Here is a 21,600-nt window from a genome sequence, read left to right as displayed (position 1 = left end):
ATGGAGTAGATAGTCTATTCGACTATGCTCATGTCAATCTCTTACCTCCACAGCGCCTAAAAAGGTCAAATTCTTGTAGAAAATTCAGTTCAATTTTGTTGTATTTTTCAAACAAGGAGCATTGAGCTGCATTTTCCATTGAATTCATGAAAAGGATGGCCTATTTGAATAGACATTTTTAAAATAATATCGGCCGGGCAGGCCAACAGGTCAAATTTTGGTAGAAAATTTAGTTCAATTCTACTAGATTTTTCAAACAAGTAGCATTGGGCTGCATTTTCTATTGGATTTATGCAATGGACAGTCTATGCGAGAGAAAAACACACCGATTGAGATTTTTTTTTTTTTAATCTTTCTCTAGCCCAATCATAGTGGATTTTTCAAAGAACCCCGAGAAATGATGATGACCTCAAAATGCACCAACCAATATTTCAAGAAAGAGACACTGGACCATGCGGCAGCCCTGGAGTCAAATTTGTTTAACGGGTGCACCCACACAAAACACCCTCTCAACTACCTGAATATATTTCTTTATAATCTCCCACCTGAAACGAGAAAGATGGACGGCTGTGATTTGCCTATCACGTTTACTCACAGCTTCACCGGCTGGACAAGCAACGATCGCGAACAAAAAAGGAGAAAGAGGGGGGCATAGTAACAACAATAATGCAGTCGGCTCCTCCTCCGCTGTCCCGTCGCCTCTCCTGCATTCTCGTCACCGTCTTCGTCGCCCTCCTCTTCCTCTTCCTTGTCCTCCCATTCTCCTCCCCGCCCTCCTCCTCCTCCTCCTCCTCCTCCGCCGCCCCGCTCCGATCCTCCGCCGCCGCTCTCATCTCCTCCTCACCGCCCACCCCCTCCTTCGCCTACCTCCTCTCGGGCACCGTCGGCGACGCCGACCGCCTCCTCCGCCTCCTCCGCGCCACCTACCACCCAAGGAACCTCTACCTCCTCCACCTCGACGGCGCCGCCCCCCAGGCCCAGCGCGACCGCCTCGCCCGCGCCGTCCGCGCCGTTCCGGCATTCCGATCCGCCGGCAATGTCCACGTCATCGGAAAGTCCGACTTCGCCAACCCCCGCGGCTCCTCCGCCCTCGCCGCCACCCTCCACGCCGCAGCCATCCTCCTCCGCCTCGGCCCTAATTGGGACTGGTTCATCAATCTCCATGCCTCCGATTACCCTCTCGTCACCCAGGATGGTATGATCCGAGTCTCTCTCTCTCTCTCTCTCTCCGCTTTCTTTTCATGGAATTTTGGTTATTTATGTAAGAAAATCTAAAATATATAAATAAATCTACCTCATCCTATCGGCTTAAGCTTTTAGGATAAGTGATGATTTCAATATGGTATCAGAGCAGAGGTCCTGAGTTCGAATAGATTTGAATAGATTTGAACCCTTAGTCTAACAAGGACGTCAGAGCTTGAACAGAAAGAATATGTGAGGATCCGAGTGAGCGTGTGTTTAGCCACATCGGTTATTTGTTGGGTAGATCTTGAATACTTATACAAGATCAAGGAACTCAAATAATACCTTCTGGTTAGCTATTTTGGATGAGATTCTGAATTGTTACTGTTGGTGGAAAAATGGACCACCCCACAAATGCAATTATAGCACCCAAATCCGTCAGCAAGATCGAGCTCATCCAGGCCGAGCTTATGCAAGTTCATCTAAGTGCTCGGGCTCTTCCGCTCCCGAGCTCATCTAAGTGATCGGGCTCTTCCGCTCTCAAGCTCATCTAAATGCTCGGGCTCTTCCTCTCTCGAGCTCATCTAAGTGCTCGAGCTCATAGGCCGAGCCGAGCACAGCAGGCCGAGCACAGAAGGCCGAGCACAGCAGCCGAGACCAGAAGGCCGAGCACAGAAGGCCGAGCTTATGCAAGCTCATCTAAGTGATCGGGCTCTTCCGCTCTCGAGCTCAACCAAGTGATCGGGCTCTTCCGCTCTCGAGCTCATCCAAGTGCTCGGGCTCTTCCGCTCTCGAGCTCATCCAAGTGATCGGACTCTTCCGCTCTCGAGCTCATCCAAGTGCTCGAGCTCATAGGCCGAGCCGAGCACAGAAGGCCGAGCACAGCAGGCCGAGCACAGCAGTCCGAGCACAGAAGGCCGAGCACAGCAGTCCGAGCACAGAAGGCCGAGCACAGCAGGCCGAGACCAGAAGGCCGAGCACAGAAGGCCGAGCACAGCAGGCCGAGACCAGAAGGCCGAGCACAGAAGGCCGAGCATAGCAGGCCGAGACCAGAAGGCCGAGCACAGCAGGCCGCACAGAAGGCTGAGCACAGAAGGCTAAGACCAGCAGGACGAGACCAGAAGGCTGAGCTGACCTCAGAAGGCCGACCTCGTCGTCTATATGCTGCGGCCATGCCCTGCAGCAGCCTTACGGCACCATGTTTTACTTGCCGGCCACGCCACGACATATTAATCAGGAACCATACTCTGCTACGACTGTCAACGCCTCATCATTCCCAAGAATGTACTGCACTGCGCGCCTCAAGCAAGCTCTGGCTGCACGCCATCTCCTCCCATGATGGGAATGGGCCATCCACGGCAACTCATTACTTCAACGCCCACATCCAATCGTGACGGTAACCTATTAATTCGCCCAGTCACATCACAGGTAACCCTGCCACTCTCCCTATAAAAGGGGAGCTTCTCCCTCTAAAAGAAAGGAGGCTTCTTCCTCCCAAGGGGATTTTTCGGACTTCACATACAGTCCCTCTCTCTTCTCCAAAATTAAGCCCCCTCTGACTTAGGCATCGGAGGGCCGGCGCCGGAAAAACCCGGCCACCGGCTTCTTGCAGGTCCCCCGGAGGACACCGCTCGCCGACGGATCGCCGTCCGCCAGTGTTCGCCGGAGCTCCTCCTCCTCGGTTCGCGGCCGCCCCCGGGTCCAATTTCCAGCAACAGTTTGCGCTAGAGGAAGGGCCCGAGTTGCAGCCATGAAACTAAGGAGCAGAAGAGTCTTTAACGCCTCTCAGCATCATGCTCCAAGTCCCAAACGCTCAGTCCAGATTCACCACCAAGATCTCCGGTGGATCAAGTTCCACAAGTCCAACTCGAGCACTTCGATGCGCTAGTGCAGCAAGTCCAAGCGCTACCCATTGCAGCCCAAAGCCTGCAACAAGTGGAGGCCCCTCCTGTGCCGCCTCCACGGGATCATGTTAAGCAGAGGAAGAAACTTTCTCCCGACTCCCGAGCCATCTCGAATCAGGCATGGCTCCCGCTGCAACGACGTATGTGGGGGCAACTAGTGAGAAGTAGTAGTCTAAGTCTCACGTCAACGAGTTGGGGGGAAAGAGAAATAAAAGCTGAGGTCTGGAGAAGGAGAGTTATGGAGCTTTAAAATGGGATTGTAAGCCTCTGTGACAAAGGGTACAGCCCCATTAAATCCCATTGTCTTTCCAAGTCTTCTGTCTTCCGGTAGCAAGCAAGAAACCAGCATGTACTCCCTCCTCATGGGCGTAAGTCCTTAGGATAGCGCCCGCGACGTTGCTCCCCTTCAGAGCGTCGCCATCACGGAAGCCCCCGCCGAGCTCATACAGGCCGAGCTCATGCAGACCGAGCTCATGCAGGCTGCTAAGCTCAGAAGGCCGCCGAGCTCATCCAGGCCGAGCTCATGCAGGCTGCCGAGGTCAGAATGCCGAGCTCAGAAGGCCGCCGAGCACAGAAGGCCAAGCTCAGCAGGCCGTCGAGCTCAGAAGCCCGAGCGCAGAACACCTCTCAGAAAATCGAGCCAAAGAAGGCCGGTGCTGAGCCAAGTCCTGAGGGACTTTGGAGCTCGGAAGCCATCAAAATATCTCCAAAAGGTATGATAGTCAATGTTACGGGGGAACTTAGCCACCATGCCCCACGTGACCGGCACGCGCGCCCAGGAAGACTACGGCTGCCCCTTGATCCAGCAATCCGACCGCGGGTCGGATATCTTCAGCTCCGCAGCCCGACCCCGAGTCGGCTGCCCCTTGATCCAGCAATCCGACCTCGGGTCGGACATCTTCGGCTCCGCAGCCCGACCCCGAGTCGGCTGCCCCTTGATCCAGCAATCCGACCTCGGGTCGGATATCTTCGGCTCCGCAGTCCGACCCCGAGTCGGTTGTCCCTTGATCCAGCAATCCGACCTCGGGTCGGCAATCTCTTGACAACAACAGACTGTTCCCCTGAGGCACGCCGCGGCCCCCTGCTCCACTACTTCCTGCAACGGCCGAATCCGGCGCTGCCCCACGATCCTCTGTAACAGCCGTACAAAGCGGAGCTCTACTACGCCCTGCCATGGCCGTACCCAGCGCTGCCCCACGACGCCCTGTAACGGCCGCGTCAGTGGCAACCCCATCGTGCCACACGATGACCAATCCCCAGAAAAACCCCCCAGCCTGATATATATGGGGCTGGGGGGAGAAAAAGGGGAGAGGAAGAAAGATTTTCCAGAGTATTATCTTACCTGCTACCTCTCCTTCTCCTTCTCCTTCGATCTCCCCTGACTTGATCGTCGGAGGGCCCCCACTACCCTGGTGGTGGTGCGAGGCTTGCTTGCAGGTTTCACGGCGGAGGGCGGAGCGCAACCAAAGCAACTCAAAGGGAACCCCGTTCACACCGCTGTGCCAATCGTTCTCGGTTTGGACCCCCAGCAACAGTTGGCGCTAGAAGGAGGGCCCGAACCTCCGAGCGATCGTAATGGCACGGCGAGGTGGTCGTGGAGCTTCCAATGCTTCCGGTCGCGGGGCCTCTCGCGCCTCTGGCCGGGAGGCCGCTGCATCTCCAACACACTCTCAGCAACACTCCACCGCCCCACCGCCCATTCAGACGGTCGAAGCCGCCCAGTTCGACCAGCTAGCCCAGCAGGTTTGCACCCTCGCGGAGGCGGTGCAGAATCTGCAGGGAGCGATGTCCCGGGCGCCGCAGCGGGCTCAGGAGCCGCTGCTGCCTGAGCGTTCGCCTGTCCTCCTCAACCCGCGCTCCTTCCTCTCTCATGGGAAGGAGCGCCGGCGCGAGGAGGATTCTCGAGCACGCCCCATTCTGCCGAGACCTTTCCACCGGAGCTGCGCGGGGTACGAGAGGCGGGCCCGGGCGCGTTCCCAGACCTCCCAGTCCTCGAGGAACCCGCGCTCCAGTCGGTCCCCCTCTCGCCGCTCCTTGTCTCCCACCCACCGGTCGCGCTCCCTGGACCGGCGGGTGGACGATCTCCACCGACAACTCCAGGTCCTGAAGGACCATTCCAAAGATCCCTTCGCTGACTTAGAGATCTCCTCCCAGCCGGCGCTCGCCTCGAGGATCCTGCGGACCCCGAATCCGCCGGGGTTCAAAATGCCGGCGATCGAGCCCTATGACGGGGCAGCGGACCCGCGGGATCACGTCGAGAGTTTCAGGACCCTTATGCTCCTCCACGGAGCATCAGATCCCCTTCTCGGCAAGGCTTTCCCGGCAACCCTCCGTGGCCCGGCGAGGGCATGGTTCGCCGGGCTGGAGGCTGACTCAATCCGGTCCTTCGACCAGTTCACTCGCCTCTTCATCACTCATTTCGCCGTCAGTAGCCGGCGGCGACTGGTCTCCGACTCCCTCTTTGATGTCCGGCAAAACGAGGGAGAAAGCCTGCGGGATTATCTTACCCGCTTCAACAGGGCTACGCTGGAGGTCCGGAACCTGAGTCAGGAGGTAGCTCTTTCAGCCCTGAAGCGTGGCTTCCGGAAGGGCAGACTCACCTTCTCCCTGGACAAACGCCTGCCGCGGAGCTTCCCAGAGCTGTTGTCCCGGGCAAACCAGTATGCGGACGCCGAGGAGGCGGCCGCCCACCGGAGCAAGGAGGCCGCCGAGATCCCTCAAAAGCTTGGGAAGAAAAGGCGGAAAGAGGCACGCCAGAGGAGGAGCCCGACGCCTCAGCGTCGGCGCAGAAGCCCGTCGCCAGCGAAGAACCACGGCGCCCCACGCCCTCATTCTCCGCCCCGACGTTTTCACCGGTACACCCCTCTCCTGACTCCCCGGGCCCAGATCCTTATGGAGATCAAGGGGCGGGAGGACCTCCCGGCCCCGAGACAGATGCGGAGGATCCCTGGGAAGAGGCCCTCCCGGGCGTACTGTGAGTACCATCGAGACCACGGCCACGACACGGAGGACTGCTTCCAGCTTCGGGACGAGATCGAGGCTCTCATCCGCCGGGGGCGTCTCGGTCGATATGTGAGCGACCGACGTCCCCCCGCAGACCCGCGTCCGGCCGACCCGGCCCCTCCGGAGCCTCGGGAGCAGAATCGACCCGTTGCGGGCGTGATCCACACTATCACTGGGGGCTGCCCCCGGCCCGTGAGGAGCGCAGGGGGCTCGGCGGAGGCGTCGGAGGCGGCCGTCGCAAAGAGGCAGAGGGTCGGCAATGTAATCACCTTTTGTGATGAGGATGTAAAGGGGGTTCAGACCCCCCACGATGACGCCATGGTGATCTCCCTCACTATGGCAAACTATGATGTAAGGCGTGTTCTTGTGGATAGTGGAAGCTCAGCTGATATCTTGTTTTACGAGGCCTTCCAAAAGATGGGCTTGTCCAGACAATTGTTGCACAAAATATCCACCCCCCTCATAGGATTCACCGGTGATGCTGTCCCGGCGGAAGGTGTCGTTGAGCTGCCTGTGACTGCGGGCGTCGCACCCGCAGAAGCCACGGTGCGACTCGGGTTCTTGGTCGTCCGTGTTCCCTCGGACTACAACGCTATCCTCGGACGATCCGGACTGAACGCCCTTCGCGCGGTGGTCTCTACGTACCACTTGCTCATGCGGTTCCCCACGGCGGTCGGGATTGGGGAGGTCCGAGGCGACCAACCGACCGCACGGCAATGTTTCCTAGCGACCCTCAAAGGGAAGAAGACCGCAGAAGCCCTAAGCGTCGAGTCCCTTGATGCCAGAGATGAGGTGGCCTTGCGGCAGGGGGAGCCGGCCGAGGGTGTGGTCGAAGTTCCCCTCGAGGAAGGCCGCCGGGACCGAGTGGTCCGGGTCGGCGCCAATCTCGACCCGGGAGCTCGGGCCCGGTTGGTGGAATTCCTCCGAGCCAATGCCGATGTATTTGCCTGGTCGGCGGCCGATGTACCTGGGATCGACCCGGAGGTCATTTCTCACGCCCTCAATGTCGACCCGACCCACCGGCCAGTGAAGCAGAAGAAGAGACACTGTGCCCCGGATCGGATCCGGGTGGTCGACCAGGAGGTAGACAAACTCTTGGAGGCAGGATTCATAAGGGAGGTGAGTTACCCCGAGTGGCTGGCAAATGTTGTACTTGTCCGGAAGGCGAGCGGGAAGTGGAGGATGTGCGTCGACTATACCGACCTGAACAAGGCGTGCCCTAAGGATAGCTTCCCGCTTCCGCGGATAGACCAACTGGTCGACGCGACTTCCGGATATCAGCTGCTGTCTTTCATGGACGCCTTCTCCGGTTACAACCAGATAATGATGGCCCCACAGGACGAGGAGAAAACTGCCTTTATAACAGACCGGGGGCTGTACTGCTACAAGGTAATGCCCTTCGGTCTGAAGAACGCTGGCGCCACTTACCAGCGCCTCGTCAACAAAATCTTCAAAGAGCAAATCGGCCGGAACATGGAGGTGTACGTGGACGATATGCTGGTGAAGAGCCGCCAGGCAGACCAGCACATCGTGGATCTGGAGGAGACTTTCACCACCTTACGGAAGTTTTGCATGAAGCTGAACCCAGCGGCCGGGAGGTTCCTTGGTTTCATTGTCAACCAGCGGGGTATCGAAGCCAACTCGGACAAAATCAAGGCCATCCAAGGTATGTCCCCTCCGACCAAAGTAAAGAAAGTTCAGGAGCTCGCTGGAAGGGTCGCCGCGCTCGGACGATTTGTGGCAAAATCGGCCGAACGCTGCCAACCATTCTTCAAGGTGTTAAAACGCCCAAAAGACTTCCTCTGGACGGTCGAATGTCAAGCAGCATTCGACCAGCTCAAGGAATACCTGGCGTCTCCTCCCCTACTGTCCAAGCCGCAAGAAGGGGGGATGCTCTACCTCTATCTGGCGGTCTCCCCAACCGCGGTCAGTGCGGTGCTGGTTCGGGAAGAGGCAAAGCTCCAAAAGCCTGTGTACTACATCAGCCGGGTCCTACGGGACGCCGAGACGCGGTATACGAAGGCTGAAAAGATCGCCTTCGCGCTGCTGACCGCGACCAGGAGGCTCCGCCCCTATTTCCAGGCCCATTCTGTCACCCTCTTAACTGATCAACCGTTACGACAGATCCTCGGCAACCCCGAGAATGCGGGACGGCTGGTGAAGTGGGCAGTAGAACTCGGTGAGTTCGACATCCGCTACCAGCCCCGACCCGCCATCAAGGCCCAGGTGCTTGCGGACTTCCTCGCTGAGTGCACGGTGCAGGAGGCGGAACCTAGACTGCCGGAAACGCCCAGCCTCGACCTCCCGACTTGGACGCTTCACATCGATGGGTCGTCGAACCCCGAGGGTGGAGGGGCCGGGCTGGTCCTTACCAGTCCTGATGGAGTGATAGCCGAGTATGCCTTGAGGTTTGGATTTCCAGTTACCAACAACGAGGCGGAATACGAGGCCCTAGTCGCAGGACTCAAACTCACCGGGGAGCTCGGCATCCGGCGTTTGAAGGTCTTCACCGACTCCCAGCTGGTGGTCGGGCAGGTCCGTGGGGAGTTCGAGGCCCGGAGCCCGACCATGCAGAACTACGTCCGGAAGGTGCAAGCACTCATTCCCGACCTCGGCAGTGTCGACATCCAGCAAGTCCCCAGAAGCGAAAATGCCAGGGCCGACAGGTTGTCCCGCTTGGTGGGCGCAGAGGCGCACAACTTGTCGAGGGCAATCTACCTGGAGACCCTGGATGCCCCGAGCGTCGGCGAGACTGGAGCGGTGATGGCGATTGATTCGGAGCCGTCTTGGATGGACCCGCTCGTCGCCTACCTCGCCGAAGGGATCCTCCCTGAAGACGAAGATCAAGCTCGGCGACTTGTCAGGAAGTCCGCCCACTACGTACTCTATGAAGGGAGGCTGTATCGGACCTCGTTTACCGCCCCCTCTTAAGGTGCCTCCGCCCCTCGGAGGTGGCCTACGTCCTCGGCGAAGTCCATGAGGGCGTCTGCGGATCGCACTCGGGGGCTAGGTCCTTGGCGCACAAGATCATGAGGCAAGGCTATTATTGGCCTACCTTGTTGGAGGACTCAAAGGATCACGTACGGAAATGCGACGCCTGCCAGCGCCACGCCAACGTCCAGAGAGTCCCTTCTGTCCTCTTGGCACCAATCACCACACCCTGGCCCTTCGCACAGTGGGGAATGGATATCCTCGGACCATTCCCCGTCGCTTCCGCCCAGCGGAAATTCTTGATTGTTGCAATCGACTACTTCACCAAGTGGGTGGAGGCAGAGCCGCTGGCCACTATCACGGAGGTGCAAGTCCGGAAGTTCGTGAAGAAAAACATCATTGTCCGATTTGGGGTACCCCGGGTCCTCATCTCGGATAATGGTCGACAGTTCGACAACAAGCATTTCCGTGACTTCTGCGAGGAATTCGGGATCGAGCATCGGTTCACATCTGTGTCGCATCCCCAAACCAACGGTGAGGCCGAGGTGACAAATCGGACAATCCTCCAAGGAATTAAGGCGCGAATCGGTCGGACGGGGCAAGCTTGGGTCGAAGAACTCGAGAACGTCCTTTGGGCGTATCGGACCACGCATCGGACCCCTACCGGGGAGACGCCTTTCAGCCTAACCTATGGCACGGAAGCGGTTGTCCCCGTGGAGCTCGGACTTCCCTCGCCCCGGGTGGCTACGCACCGACCCGAGGCCAATTCGGAGCAACTCCGAGGAAACCTGGACCTCTTGGAAGAAGCGAGGAAAATGGCGCAGGTTCGGATGGCGATGTATCAGCGGAGGGTGGCCCGATATTATAACTCCAAGATCCGACCAAAACTTTTCAGAATCGGAGATCTGGTGCTAAGGCGAGCCAAAGCATCTCAACCCGCGGAAGGTGGAAAGCTGGCGCCAAATTGGGAAGGCCCGTATAGGGTTCGCTGGGTAAACCGACCTGGCTCCTACCAGTTGGAGGCCCTAGATGGTCGAGAAATTCCAAGGAGCTGGAATTCCGCTAACCTACGGGTGTATTACCAGTAGAAAGATAAAGCCAGAAAGACAGTTCAAAAATGTATAGTCCTTTTCATCTCAATAATTCCTGGTTACAATGGCGTATTCGTGTGATTACAAAGAATTCCCAGAGGGGAATTGGGGAGTAAAGAAAGTAAGGAAGAGGTGGGGACTCCGTTAAGCTGAAGATCTGGGATCCCGAACCCTCCATCCGAAGCAGCTGCAATCCCACCGGGCGTGGGTGCTTTCCCCCGGAGGCGCCATCGATGCCTCACGCAAAAGACGAAGAGCCGGCGCGGACGAAGAAGAAGTTCGCACTGCTTCTAGAGGAACGCCACCTCCAAGGGATATTCCGGTCCTCCCCAGGAGAAGGGGAGGAAAGGAATACAAGGGAGAAGAGCGCGAGGGGGCGCGATCCCGGATGAAGCGTCTAGCGCAGAGCTCAATCGGGAGGTGGGACTGAGAAGAGGGGGGATGTGATCCCGGATGAAACGCCTAGAGCGGAGTTCCGCCGGGGAGAATCTCCTTGTTGATCCCAGATGAAACGGCTAGTTGGCGGAAGTCGCGAGGGGCGCGCCTCCCGTTCCTCCGGCAGGGGTTGCCCAGCCACGCACCCGAGAGGAGGTCCACGATCTATGGCAACTTGAACAGCTCCGGCTTGGCAGGCTCCACCGCACCTGCACTTATATTTATAGCCAAACTGTGGCCCCCCGGTCGTTCCGATGCGGGTGGCTTCAATAAATGCGGGCGCATCGAATCCGGAGCCGTTCCGGCTCTCGAGGCGTATCCTCCCACGACCTTCTAAGCGTCGTTCTCCTTAATTGCATTCTTCATGCAGGACACTTCGGGCGGCGTGTATCCCACGGCCCACGTATCTCCGCACGCGCCCAGGCCGCATCCGCCTCGAAGAACGCGCGTATCGCGGCCGCTTAACTGGCACTCCTCGCAAGCAGCAACTGGCTGATCCGATTTCCCAGGTAACGCCTCAATTAGCATTTAATAGCCTTCTGGTGTTCCCCAGGCGACGCTTCGAGAGGAGGAGAAATACGATCGCAGCTGGCCACGGAGAAACCCCGTCGAGCGGCAGGTGATAGGCGCGTGACCAACGAGCGGAATTCCCCGAGGCTCGGCCCTCGGATGCCAGGCTAACCCGATGATCATCCCGGGAGCAGACTAGCCTGAAGCCCCGACCGGTCGCCTCAGCTTGCGCCAGCCTTGGCCGACCAACGAGCGGAATTCCCCGAGGCTCGGCCCTCGGATGCCAGGCTAACCCGATGATCATCCCGAGAGCAGACTAGCCTGAAGCCCCGACCGGTCGCCTCGGCTTGCGCCAGCCTTGGCCGACCAACGAGCGGAATTCCCCGAGGCTCGGCCCTCGGATGCCAGGCTAACCCGATGATCATTCCGGGAGCAGACTAGCCTGAAGCCCCGACCGGTCGCCTCGGCTTGCGCCAGCCTTGGCCGACCAACGAGCGGAATTCCCCGAGGCTCGGCCCTCGGATGCCAGGCTAACCCGATGATCATCCCGGGAGCAGACTAGCCTGAAGCTCCGACCGGTCGCCTCGGCTGGCGCCAGCCTTGGCCGACCAACGAGCGGAATTTCCCGAGGCTCGGCCCTCGGATGCCAGGCTAACCCGATGATCATCCCGGGAGCAGACTAGCCTGAAGCCCCGACCGGTCGCCTCGGCTTGCGCCAGCCTTGGTCGACCAACGAGCGGAATTCCCCGAGGCTCGGCCCTCGGATGCCAGGCTAACCCGATGATCATCCCGGGAGCAGACTAGCCTGAAGCCCCGACCGGTCGCCTCGGCTTGCGCCAGCCTTGGCCGACCAACGAGCGGAATTCTCCGAGGCTCGGCCCTCGGATGCCAGGCTAACCCGATGATCATCCCGGGAGCAGACTAGCTTGAAGCCCCGACCGGTCGCCTCGGCTTGCGCCAGCCTTGGCCGACCAACGAGCGGAATTCTCCGAGGCTCGGCCCTCGGATGCCAGGCTAACCCGATGATCATCCCGGGAGCAGACTAGCCTGAAGCCCCGACCGGTCGCCTCGGCTTGTGCTAGCCTTGGCCGACCAATGAGCGGAATTTCCTGAGGCCTAACCCTCGGATGCCTGGCCTAGTGCCGGAAGAATTTCCTGAGGCTTAACCCTCGGATGCCTGGCCTAGTGCCGGAAGAATTTCCTGAGGCCTAACCCTCGGATGCCTGGCCTAGCGCCGGAAGAATTTCCTGAGGCCTAACCCTCGGATGCCTGGCCTAGTGCCGGAAGAATTTCCTGAGGCCTAACCCTCGGATGCCTGGCCTAGCGCCGGAAGAATTTCCTGAGGCCTAACCCTCGGATGCCTGGCCTAGCGCCAGAAGAATTTCCTGAGGCCTAACCCTCGGACGCCTGGCCTAGTGCCGGAAGAATTTCCTGAGGCCTAACCCTCGGATGCCTGGCCTAGCGCCGGAAGAATTTCCTGAGGCCTAACCCTCGGATGCCTGGCCTAGTGCCGGAAGAATTTCCTAAGGCCTAACCCTCGGATGCCTGGCCTAGCGCCGGAAGAATTTTCTGAGGCCTAACCCTCGGATGCCTGGCCTAGCGCCGGAAGAATTTCCTGAGGCCTAACCCTCGGATGCCTGGCCTAGTGCCGGAGGAACTTCAAGAGCCAGAAGTCGGCGAGACGCTACCAAGAGTTAAAAAGAGGAAGGACGAAAGTGAAATGGGGAAACATTTTGTTTGCATTAACTTTCGTTGCATCAGGGCCGAGACCCATACAACATGGCAAAACGCCAACATACAAAGAAAAGAACAAAGAAAAAAGTACAGAGGGTCAGCTTGGAGGAATCCCTGGATCGGGAACGGCGAGCACGTCCGCGAAGGGTAGGGAGACGGTTGGAGAACCGGCAGGTAATGGCATCGGAGGGGAGTCGAGGAGGGAGACCCCACTCAGGTCAATTCCGGGGTATTTAGTGGACACCCTTGCCAGGCCTTCATCGAAGCCTAAGGCAAAGGAGTCGGACTCCGCATCCGACATGTCACGGATGAACTCGGCGGACTGACGATTGGGCTGTACCGCCTGACGCCCGATTTCTGCGCTCTTCTCGGCCAGCGCCGCCTCCGCTCGCTCCGTAATCTGAGCTTTCGCTTCCATGACCTTCGCCACAATCCGGTCGTCCGCCTCGGAGGAGACCCTCAGCAGATCGGCCCGAGCCTCCGTGTGCTTCGCCTCGGCAGCGACGCGAGCAGCCTCAGCCTCCTCCTGGCGCGAGTGAAGCTCCCGGTTGCTCGCACGAGTCCCCTCCAAGGCCGACTCCAATTCGGCCATCTTGGCTTCAAGAGATCGGGTTCGGTTGCGGGCGTTGTCGGCCGACTGCTGGGCCTTCTCCCACCTTTTCCGGAAGTCAGCAGCCTTCCGGGACTGCTTTTCGGCTCGCTCCTCCGCCTTCCTGATCTCGCTTTCGAGACCCGAGGCAACCTTGAGTTGCTCCTGAGCCTCCAACAGTTGCCTCTCGAGGGCGGCGAAGCCGAGTGCCCGCTCTTCGACCACCTGGAGCCTCGTCTCGAGGTCCCTGGTCGTCCTCCCCGCCGCAGCCTGGCCTCCCTCTACAGCTTTCAGTCGGCTCTCGGCCTTCGCCAGGAGCCTCGCCTGTTCCTCGTGGCTCTCCTCCAGACGGATCATGGACTGGGCGAGCTAAGAGACAGAAAAAATGAGAGCGTCAGACGGGGATCAATAGAGCCTATAAATGACGAAAGCGACCAAAAGAACACTCACCGACATGAGACAGACGCAGCTGGCAGCTCCGACTTCAGGGATCCTCATCTGCCGGACCTGCCTACGGTCACCCTCCAGCAGCACCGTCTCGATGAGGTTTCGGGCGCCGGCGAAAGTGAAGGCCGACCCCGACTTCGCCCCGGAGCCGGACGGTGGTTCTGCGGCCTTACCCTTACCCATTGCTTGAGGGAGAGTCATGCCGACCGTGCTCGGGGCGGGGGCCGCGCCAGAAATCGATAGGGTCCCGCTCGGCCGGGGCCTCGGCGCGCCCCTCCTTCTCGTATCATCCAAGGCCGACCGAGTCGAAGGCCGGGCTGGGGACCGACCACGGGCGCGCCCGGATGACACCTCCGGAAAAGCGGTAGTCTCATCACCGGAGGGCTGATACGGCGTCAACTGTCGGTCCGAGCCCGCGGCGTCCCCCTGATCGGTGGGCCCGGACCCGTCTGTCGGCGTCGGAGTCGCCTGCTGGCGGGGCTTCTTCGCCGGTGGGACCCCGCTCGGAGGAGTCCGTTTCTTCCTCCGGACCGCTTCCAGTAGGGACGCCCTACTAACAGCCATTCCCCTGTCCGACTGCATGACGTCGTCGATTTCTGCAAAAAGAACGAGATGGTTAGAAACTGAGAAACTGATGGAAAGAAGAAACGAAAGAGGAGAAAAGAGCTAAAAAGAAGGAGTGATGGCGGGCTCACGGTCGGCGGGGACCGAGCTCAGACCGACGTTCACCAAGGCATCCTCGGAAATAAGGCGAGCCACCGGGGGGAGCCGGCCCTCGGCAACCAACCCCTTCAAAACGGCGACGCCATCGGACTCCTCCCTTGACAACCTCGATAGGCCGATCGGAGACTTCATCGGCGTCTCCCAGGTTGTCCCAATTCCCCAAGAGGGATCTACGTCGATGAAAAAGAAACGCTCCTTCCAGCCATGAATGGAGGAAGGAGCCTCCTTGACGAGGCCGCACCCTCGCCGCGCCGCAAAGCACCACCACCCTCTGTCCTGGGGGTGGTCGTTCAGGCCGTAGCATTCCCAAAAGACATTCAGGGTGGCGGGAACCTCGTGCATGCGGCAGAGAACCTGGAAGGCCGTCAGGGTACGCCATGAGTTCGGCACCAGTTGCGTCGGCGCCACTCTTAAACCTCGAAGCACCTGCACGACTAAGTCCGAGGGGGGAAAGCGGAACCCAGCCCGAAGGATGTCCTCATTGATGGCGACCTTCCCTGGAGGAGGATGGGACATCCTCTCCTCAGGCCCCGGGAGCGTAATGTTGCAGGCTTCGGGAAGGTGGTACCGGGCCACGAACCTATCTAAGTCTTCGGGGACCAGCTCCGACTGAATGCGGTCCGCTCTTACTTCGTCCATCCCTAACGGCCAGAGAATCTACGGTCAGGATGGGGTCAAGAGGGGAGAAGGGACCGGAACGACTGGGGTACACTAATACAAAAGGAGAAAGTACGGAGAGCCCTAAATTGAAGAATGGGGCAACTCACCGGAAGGGAAGGAAGAACGGCTCCAAGAGCATCAAAAGAGGAGCGAACGAACAGTCCGACAACAACGGCAGCAGCACAAGGGAGAAACTCGAGGATGCCTGTGGAAAGAAAGGCGGACGGGGAGGGCCCCCGGTTAAATAGGCGAAAAGGCGGGTGACGCCTCGGTGACGCCAGAGGACGCCTGGCTGCCGAAGGATCGTTCGCGCCCCAAAGGCGAATCGACGCCATTAAGGAAGGATGTCCGCCGAAATCCGCAGACTGCCAGATCAGCGACAACCGCCATACGCCATAAAGAAGGCGGGGAGCTCGGAGTGCGCGCGCCTTTCCGAGGAATGGCGGCAATCTCGAAGCGTTACTCCCTTCACCCGTTCCCCTCCTGGTTTTAGGCTCGAAAGTGGGGTGTTACTGTTACGGGGGAACTTAGCCACCATGCCCCACGTGACCGGCACGCGCGCCCAGGAAGACTACGGCTGCCCCTTGATCCAGCAATCCGACCTCGGGTCGGATATCTTCAGCTCCGCAGCCCGACCCCGAGTCGGCTGCCCCTTGATCCAGCAATCCGACCTCGGGTCGGACATCTTCGGCTCCGCAGCCCGACCCCGAGTCGGCTGCCCCTTGATCCAGCAATCCGACCTCGGGTCGGATATCTTCGGCTCCGCAGTCCGACCCCGAGTCGGTTGTCCCTTGATCCAGCAATCCGACCTCGGGTCGGCAATCTCTTGACAACAACAGACTGTTCCCCTGAGGCACGCCGCGGCCCCCTACTCCACTACTTCCTGCAACGGCTGAATCCGGCGCTGCCCCACGATCCTCTGTAACAGCCGTACAAAGCGGAGCTCCACTACGCCCTGCCATGGCCGTACCCAGCGCTACCCCACGACGCCCTGTAACGGCCGCGTCAGTGGCAACCCCATCGTGCCACACGATGACCAATCCCCAGAAAAACCCCCCAGCCTGATATATATGGGGCTGGGGGGGGAAAAAGGGGAGAGGAAGAAAGATTTTCCAGAGTATTATCTTACTTGCTACCTCTCCTTCTCCTTCTCCTTCGATCTCCCCTGACTTGATCGTCGGAGGGCCCCCACTACCCTGGTGGTGGTGCGAGGCTTGCTTGCAGGTTTCACGGCGGAGGGCGGAGCGCAACCAAAGCAACTCAAAGGGAACCCCGTTCACACCGCTGTGCCAATCGTTCTCGGTTTGGACCCCCAGCAACAGTCAACTTTAAAGACCACGCAATAGCACGTATCTGGTAGGATAGTGATTACGGGTATCGATCCACAGAGATTGGGGTATAGTTGTTTTTCTTTAAAAATACAAATATTTGAAAAAGAGAATTTATGAAGACTATTAAACTAAGCAATTTAATAAGAAATGCAATTAAAATGATCAGTTTGGGAGTACCTAGGGCAAGAAATTCACCACTAACATCGGAACAAGGGTTATTTATACTTTAATTTATTCTTGGATTAACATGCAAATTGGCTACAAGCCTAATAAGCATTTAAATAAAAATTCACAAAAGTAATTTAGGCATAATCCGTCTTCGGTTGGCATGAAATGTCTACCCTAATCTAATGTGGCAGCACATCGCATCTTCCCTAGGCATGGACTATCTTATATTTACTTAGTGATCATGAAGAACAGTTGTACGAACATCATACTTAAAATCACAGAAATTAAATATGATTCAAAAGAAGATATCCATTAAAAACAATAAGTTCATACAACCCCAAGAATATAAATAAAAAATATAAAACCCGTGTCCCTTTGTTAGGGTTGCATCCAGCCCTAGTGAGGAGATCAGCCTTTCATGGAGTGGTGGATGACGGCAGCAGCACAGCAGCAGGCCTTCATAATGATTGGCTTTCCCTCCTTCCTCCCGTCAGCTTCCTCTCGGCACATCGTCCTTATTTTTTATATGTGGGAAGTGATTCCCAAAATACACCAAACTTCTCTCCCTCTTATGCACTCTATGGGAAGTCACCTAAGAATAGATGATTCAGCTCCCGATGAGGAAGAAGGAAGAATCGGAGCAGTCCCCTCCCCTGGTGGGGAAGAGGAGGAATGGCCTTCTCGGTTCACGCCTGGGCCTTTTATAGGCTGCAACTCCTCTCTCTCTCTTCTCCTGTTTCTTCACGGATAAGGATGGAAGCGGATGGATGGGGCTGATCCTGATGCGAAGAAAATATGTGGGGTTAGCTTGGGAGGTTGCCCGTGAAGCTCGGAAGAGATGGCTTTGTTCGTTAGATGCATAATGATCCGTGGGAGAATCGTGGGAGAAGGGATGAACTCGGAACAGGGGAGGATATGGTTCACGAACGGGATGCTGGGAATTTGAAGAAGATAAAGATGCGTGAAACAGGGAATGATTCATGGGATTCGGCAGCTCGGGCATTAGGAGTGAAGGTGCTGGAAGCTTGATCTGTATCGCGGGAGAAGAGGGTGAGGCTTGGTTTTAGATGAATGTTGGGAAACAGGGGAGGCGTGGAGAAGATTTGTTGCGGATTGGAGGCGTCTGGCAACGTAATATCTAGATGCTGGGAGGAAAGTTGGTTTGATTCGTGGGAGATGAGGATGTTGAATAGATTGGCTTGGATCAAACGTGGACGTGGAGGGAACTTGGACGCGGCTGAATGCTGGGATTTAGCTGGTTCTGTTTTGAAGAGAGAAAAGATCGGAAGCTGGCTGGGTGTGATCCGCGGATGTGAAGAATCCGTGGGTGATGAAGAGGAGATGGTTGCCGAGGGTTGGATTCAGCTGGATTCTTGCTGACACTGGACATGATCCGGAAGAGACCGACGCTTCTTCATTGCGTGGGCGTTGAAAGATCCCAGCGGCTGGGAGGATGATGTGGAATTGTTGGACTTGGAGCTGTGGATAGACTCGGGAGGTTGACGCTGGATCTGTTCGTGGACGTGGAATCCGGAGAAGGTTGGTTGATTCGGCTGGGAAGGAGTGAAGAGCCGTGATTCGGAATGGGATACGGCTGGGAGCGCATGGATTAACGGGATGATTACGAACGGATTGAACATGAAACAGGGGAGATAAGTTGGGATCTCGGCTGAAGCTGGGAAGTCTGTGGGATTTGATTTTATCCCGTGGAGATATAGACACTGGGAAGAAAACAGAATGAAGGAGCTGGGGTTAATCGGGATGATAGCAGACGTTGGGAAGAAGTCTGGGATCCGGTTGGATTGGATGATGCACGGGATGGCGTTCGAAGAAGAAATCTGGGAGGACGTTGGGTAGATGAACTCGTGATGAAGATACGATGGGGAGGCATTGGAACGTGGAGGATCTTGGCTATGTAAGATGTTGGAATGCATGAACTTGGGATGGCTGGGTGGATAAAAAGGTTTAGATGTGGCTCTGTGAACGGCGTGCACACAAGCTGAAGAGTGGGTTTGAGAGGCTGAATCATAATCTAAGAGGACCTGATTCATAGGGTGCGTGTGATTTGGGTTCAGGGGTCATCCTAGATGAATTTGATTCGACCTGCATACATTAGATGGACCAATATAATCAAGCAAAAATCAAATTATTTTTAATAATGCAAAGATGAAGATAATTCAATTTTTAGTTGAATTTACAAAAATATGTGAATTAAAATAATGATAAGTGCTATGAATAAGCTATTAATTTATGCATTATTTAGCACTTATCACACCCCCCAACCTACATTTTGCTAGTCCTCAAGCAAAATAATAAAAAAACTAACTCACTTTCGCAGGAATCGCGATTGCATTTACCGTATGCAATAAGGCTTTAAACCCCTAGGTGGCCCTAGTAGACGAGTTTTGTCTCGTGAGGGTTTCCGGCGCAGATACCCACAAACTGCTGTCGAAAGAATTTATTTTTTTTTTGTTTTATAAAATCTAATTTCAAAATGCATTAATGCCAAGAATTTCAAAAGCACACAAAGTTTTAATTACTAAGTCAGCCCAAATCCTAGGTCAATATGCAACTTAAGTTGAAGTCATTAAGTTCCTGTTAGAGAGTTGTAAGGCTAATTTATACTTAGGTGCTCGGTGATATCTGGGCCATACACAAGCTAAGGCTTTAGATTCTCCAAAATACTGCTAAAACTAGTAGTTTCCAAGAATTGGTCAGATAATACCTATTCACTGATTCAAAATCATCCTATCTTGCAGGATTTCGAGAGTTGTGGATGTTTACTTTAATACCTCATGGGCTTTATCTGTAATATTCCAGTATACTCGAATTTTTACAACGACGGCTTTCACACTATCGTCTTTTTCAAGGTCAATATTATTTTCTCTTTTTCTCTTTTTTTATTTTTTTTATTTTTTTTATTTTTTTTATTTTTTTTAATTTTATATTTATTACGCACTTTTACTCTTGAAATGATTCCTCCATGTAACGAACATTCAGTCAACATTCCCACACCAGATGGCATAAGGTGTTAGGCATCAAGACTCCCCTACGGACCTATGCTCGGATTCATCATTGCAAGCCCGCTGACCTTTGACAATAGGTAGCCCTTTTCGATGTACCTGACTAAATTCACTTTTTTTTTCTTCTTTTTTTTAATAGCGAATTAGATAGGTATGATTCATCAGGACTCAAGGTTGCTACCAGACTTAACAACATCATGTTAAACCTAACCCTTAGAAGTGCAGGCCATACGTGTTGTGAAATTTCAAAGTAAAAATTGTCTTACAACTCGCTAAAAGAATTTTTAATGAAAAGAACTCAAATTGACTTATTCCTGACCAATCATTGGGCTTTTTAGATTTTATATACTTTGTGTGATTATCATTTCAGCACTAGGGCATAGAAATTAGGTTTTTTTTTTTTGAAATTCACTTTTTTTTTTTGAAATTCACTTCTTTTTTTTTTTGAAATTCACTTAAAAATGTGAAAATGCAAAAAATTTCTTCAAAAATTCGAATCCTGTACCCCCCAACCTAGATCAGACATTGTCCTCAATATTTTTTTTTAATTATTTTTTTTTTTATTTTTTAATAATATTATTTTTATTTATTTTTTTATTTTAGTTTGGACGAAAATATGATGCAAATGGAGGATAGAAGCATTTTACCGTAACTGCATCAATAATATGAGGGATCCTGTTAATGCAATTAAAAAAAATGCAAAAATAACCTACGAAAATTGGGTTGCCTCCCAACAAGCGCTAAGTTTAACGTCTTCAGCCAAACGGAGCACATCTTTATCAAATCATACCGGGTATAGTTGATTCTAATGTTCTGATCTCAGCTCGAATATTCCTAAGGATCCGTTCTATTTCAGGGTCAAAAGGTAATAGTTCAGGAGATTTGGAACGACACCCTAGCATGCACCAATACTTTTCGGATCAATCACGTACAGTCAAGCATGCACTAAAAGAAAAACATATCAAATCCTTGTATTTGCCCTAAAATCACTAGACAGCTCCTAACTGGTTTGAAGAGGGCACCTAAGCCTCCAATCCGGTCTAATAAACTTAGTTGACCAGGTAAGCTCCCAGGTAAGTGGGGGGGTCACGATGCGTTCGCAAAGGTCCCACTTAAAAACCACTTGCCTCGAACAGATGAACTGTCTCCCTTAAAGGGACAAAGCTTGCCTAGACATCAACTGAGCCACAGAGCGAAATTGGTTCAACTTTCGGTGATCTTCGTCCTATTGAGCTCGAATGTCCCTAGGGGCCAACGTCTAATTGATTTTAATTAACATGATAGCTATGTGAGAATTGATTCACCTAATTTGGGCAAGAATCTGGTGATGAAATCCAGTTCTTAACTTGTTGGGGTGATTGCCCTTACTATGTGCGGATTAATTGGTGTATGTGTATCAAGCATGCATTCACACTTTTGCTGAATTTAAAATCAAACAATCACCATAAAAGGGAATTAATTTAAATAAGAAAGGTTTAGAGGTTACCAAACAGAATTTTCCCAGCAATTTTTTTTATATATATATTTTTTTAGGCAAACCTCTACAGCATTCTTTTTCCAGCAGTTCCCTTTTTGATTGTCCCAGATGCCCTCTTCGATTTTTGATCAAGAAAAAATCAAAAATTAGTAAGACAGAGAAAGGAGATAAGAAAAGTAACAAAAATAGAAAATATTTTAATTTTATTTTGAATATATATTTTTTTTAAAAGTTTTTTTTTTATAAAAAGAAAAACAACTATGCTAGCAATCCCCGGCAACGGCGCTAAAAATTGATAGTCAACTTTAAAGACCACGCAATAGCACGTATCTGGTAGGATAGTGATTACGGGTATCGATCCACAGAGATTGGGGTATAGTTGTTTTTCTTTA

General features: G+C 54.6%; 1 protein-coding gene across 1 annotated transcript in view; it reads left to right on the top strand.

Moving 5' to 3' along the window:
- Positions 1-559: 559 nt before the first annotated feature.
- Positions 560-21,600, top strand: part of LOC103720506 (beta-glucuronosyltransferase GlcAT14A-like) — a 40,144-nt gene continuing 19,103 nt past the window's right edge. The window contains exon 1 of the mRNA XM_008810229.5: positions 560-1,195. Within this exon, the coding sequence (XP_008808451.1) occupies positions 667-1,195 (529 nt within the window). The 5' untranslated portion in view covers positions 560-666. The remainder of the gene's footprint in view (positions 1,196-21,600) is intronic.

This window comes from Phoenix dactylifera, chromosome 3 (assembly GCF_051530095.1).
Source record: "Phoenix dactylifera cultivar Ajwa chromosome 3, Ajwa_hap1_PhDact_Kaust_v1.1, whole genome shotgun sequence".
Taxonomy (NCBI): domain Eukaryota; kingdom Viridiplantae; phylum Streptophyta; class Magnoliopsida; order Arecales; family Arecaceae; genus Phoenix; species Phoenix dactylifera.
Note: the sequence above shows the minus strand (reverse complement) of the source record. Positions and strands in the feature narration are given on the sequence as shown.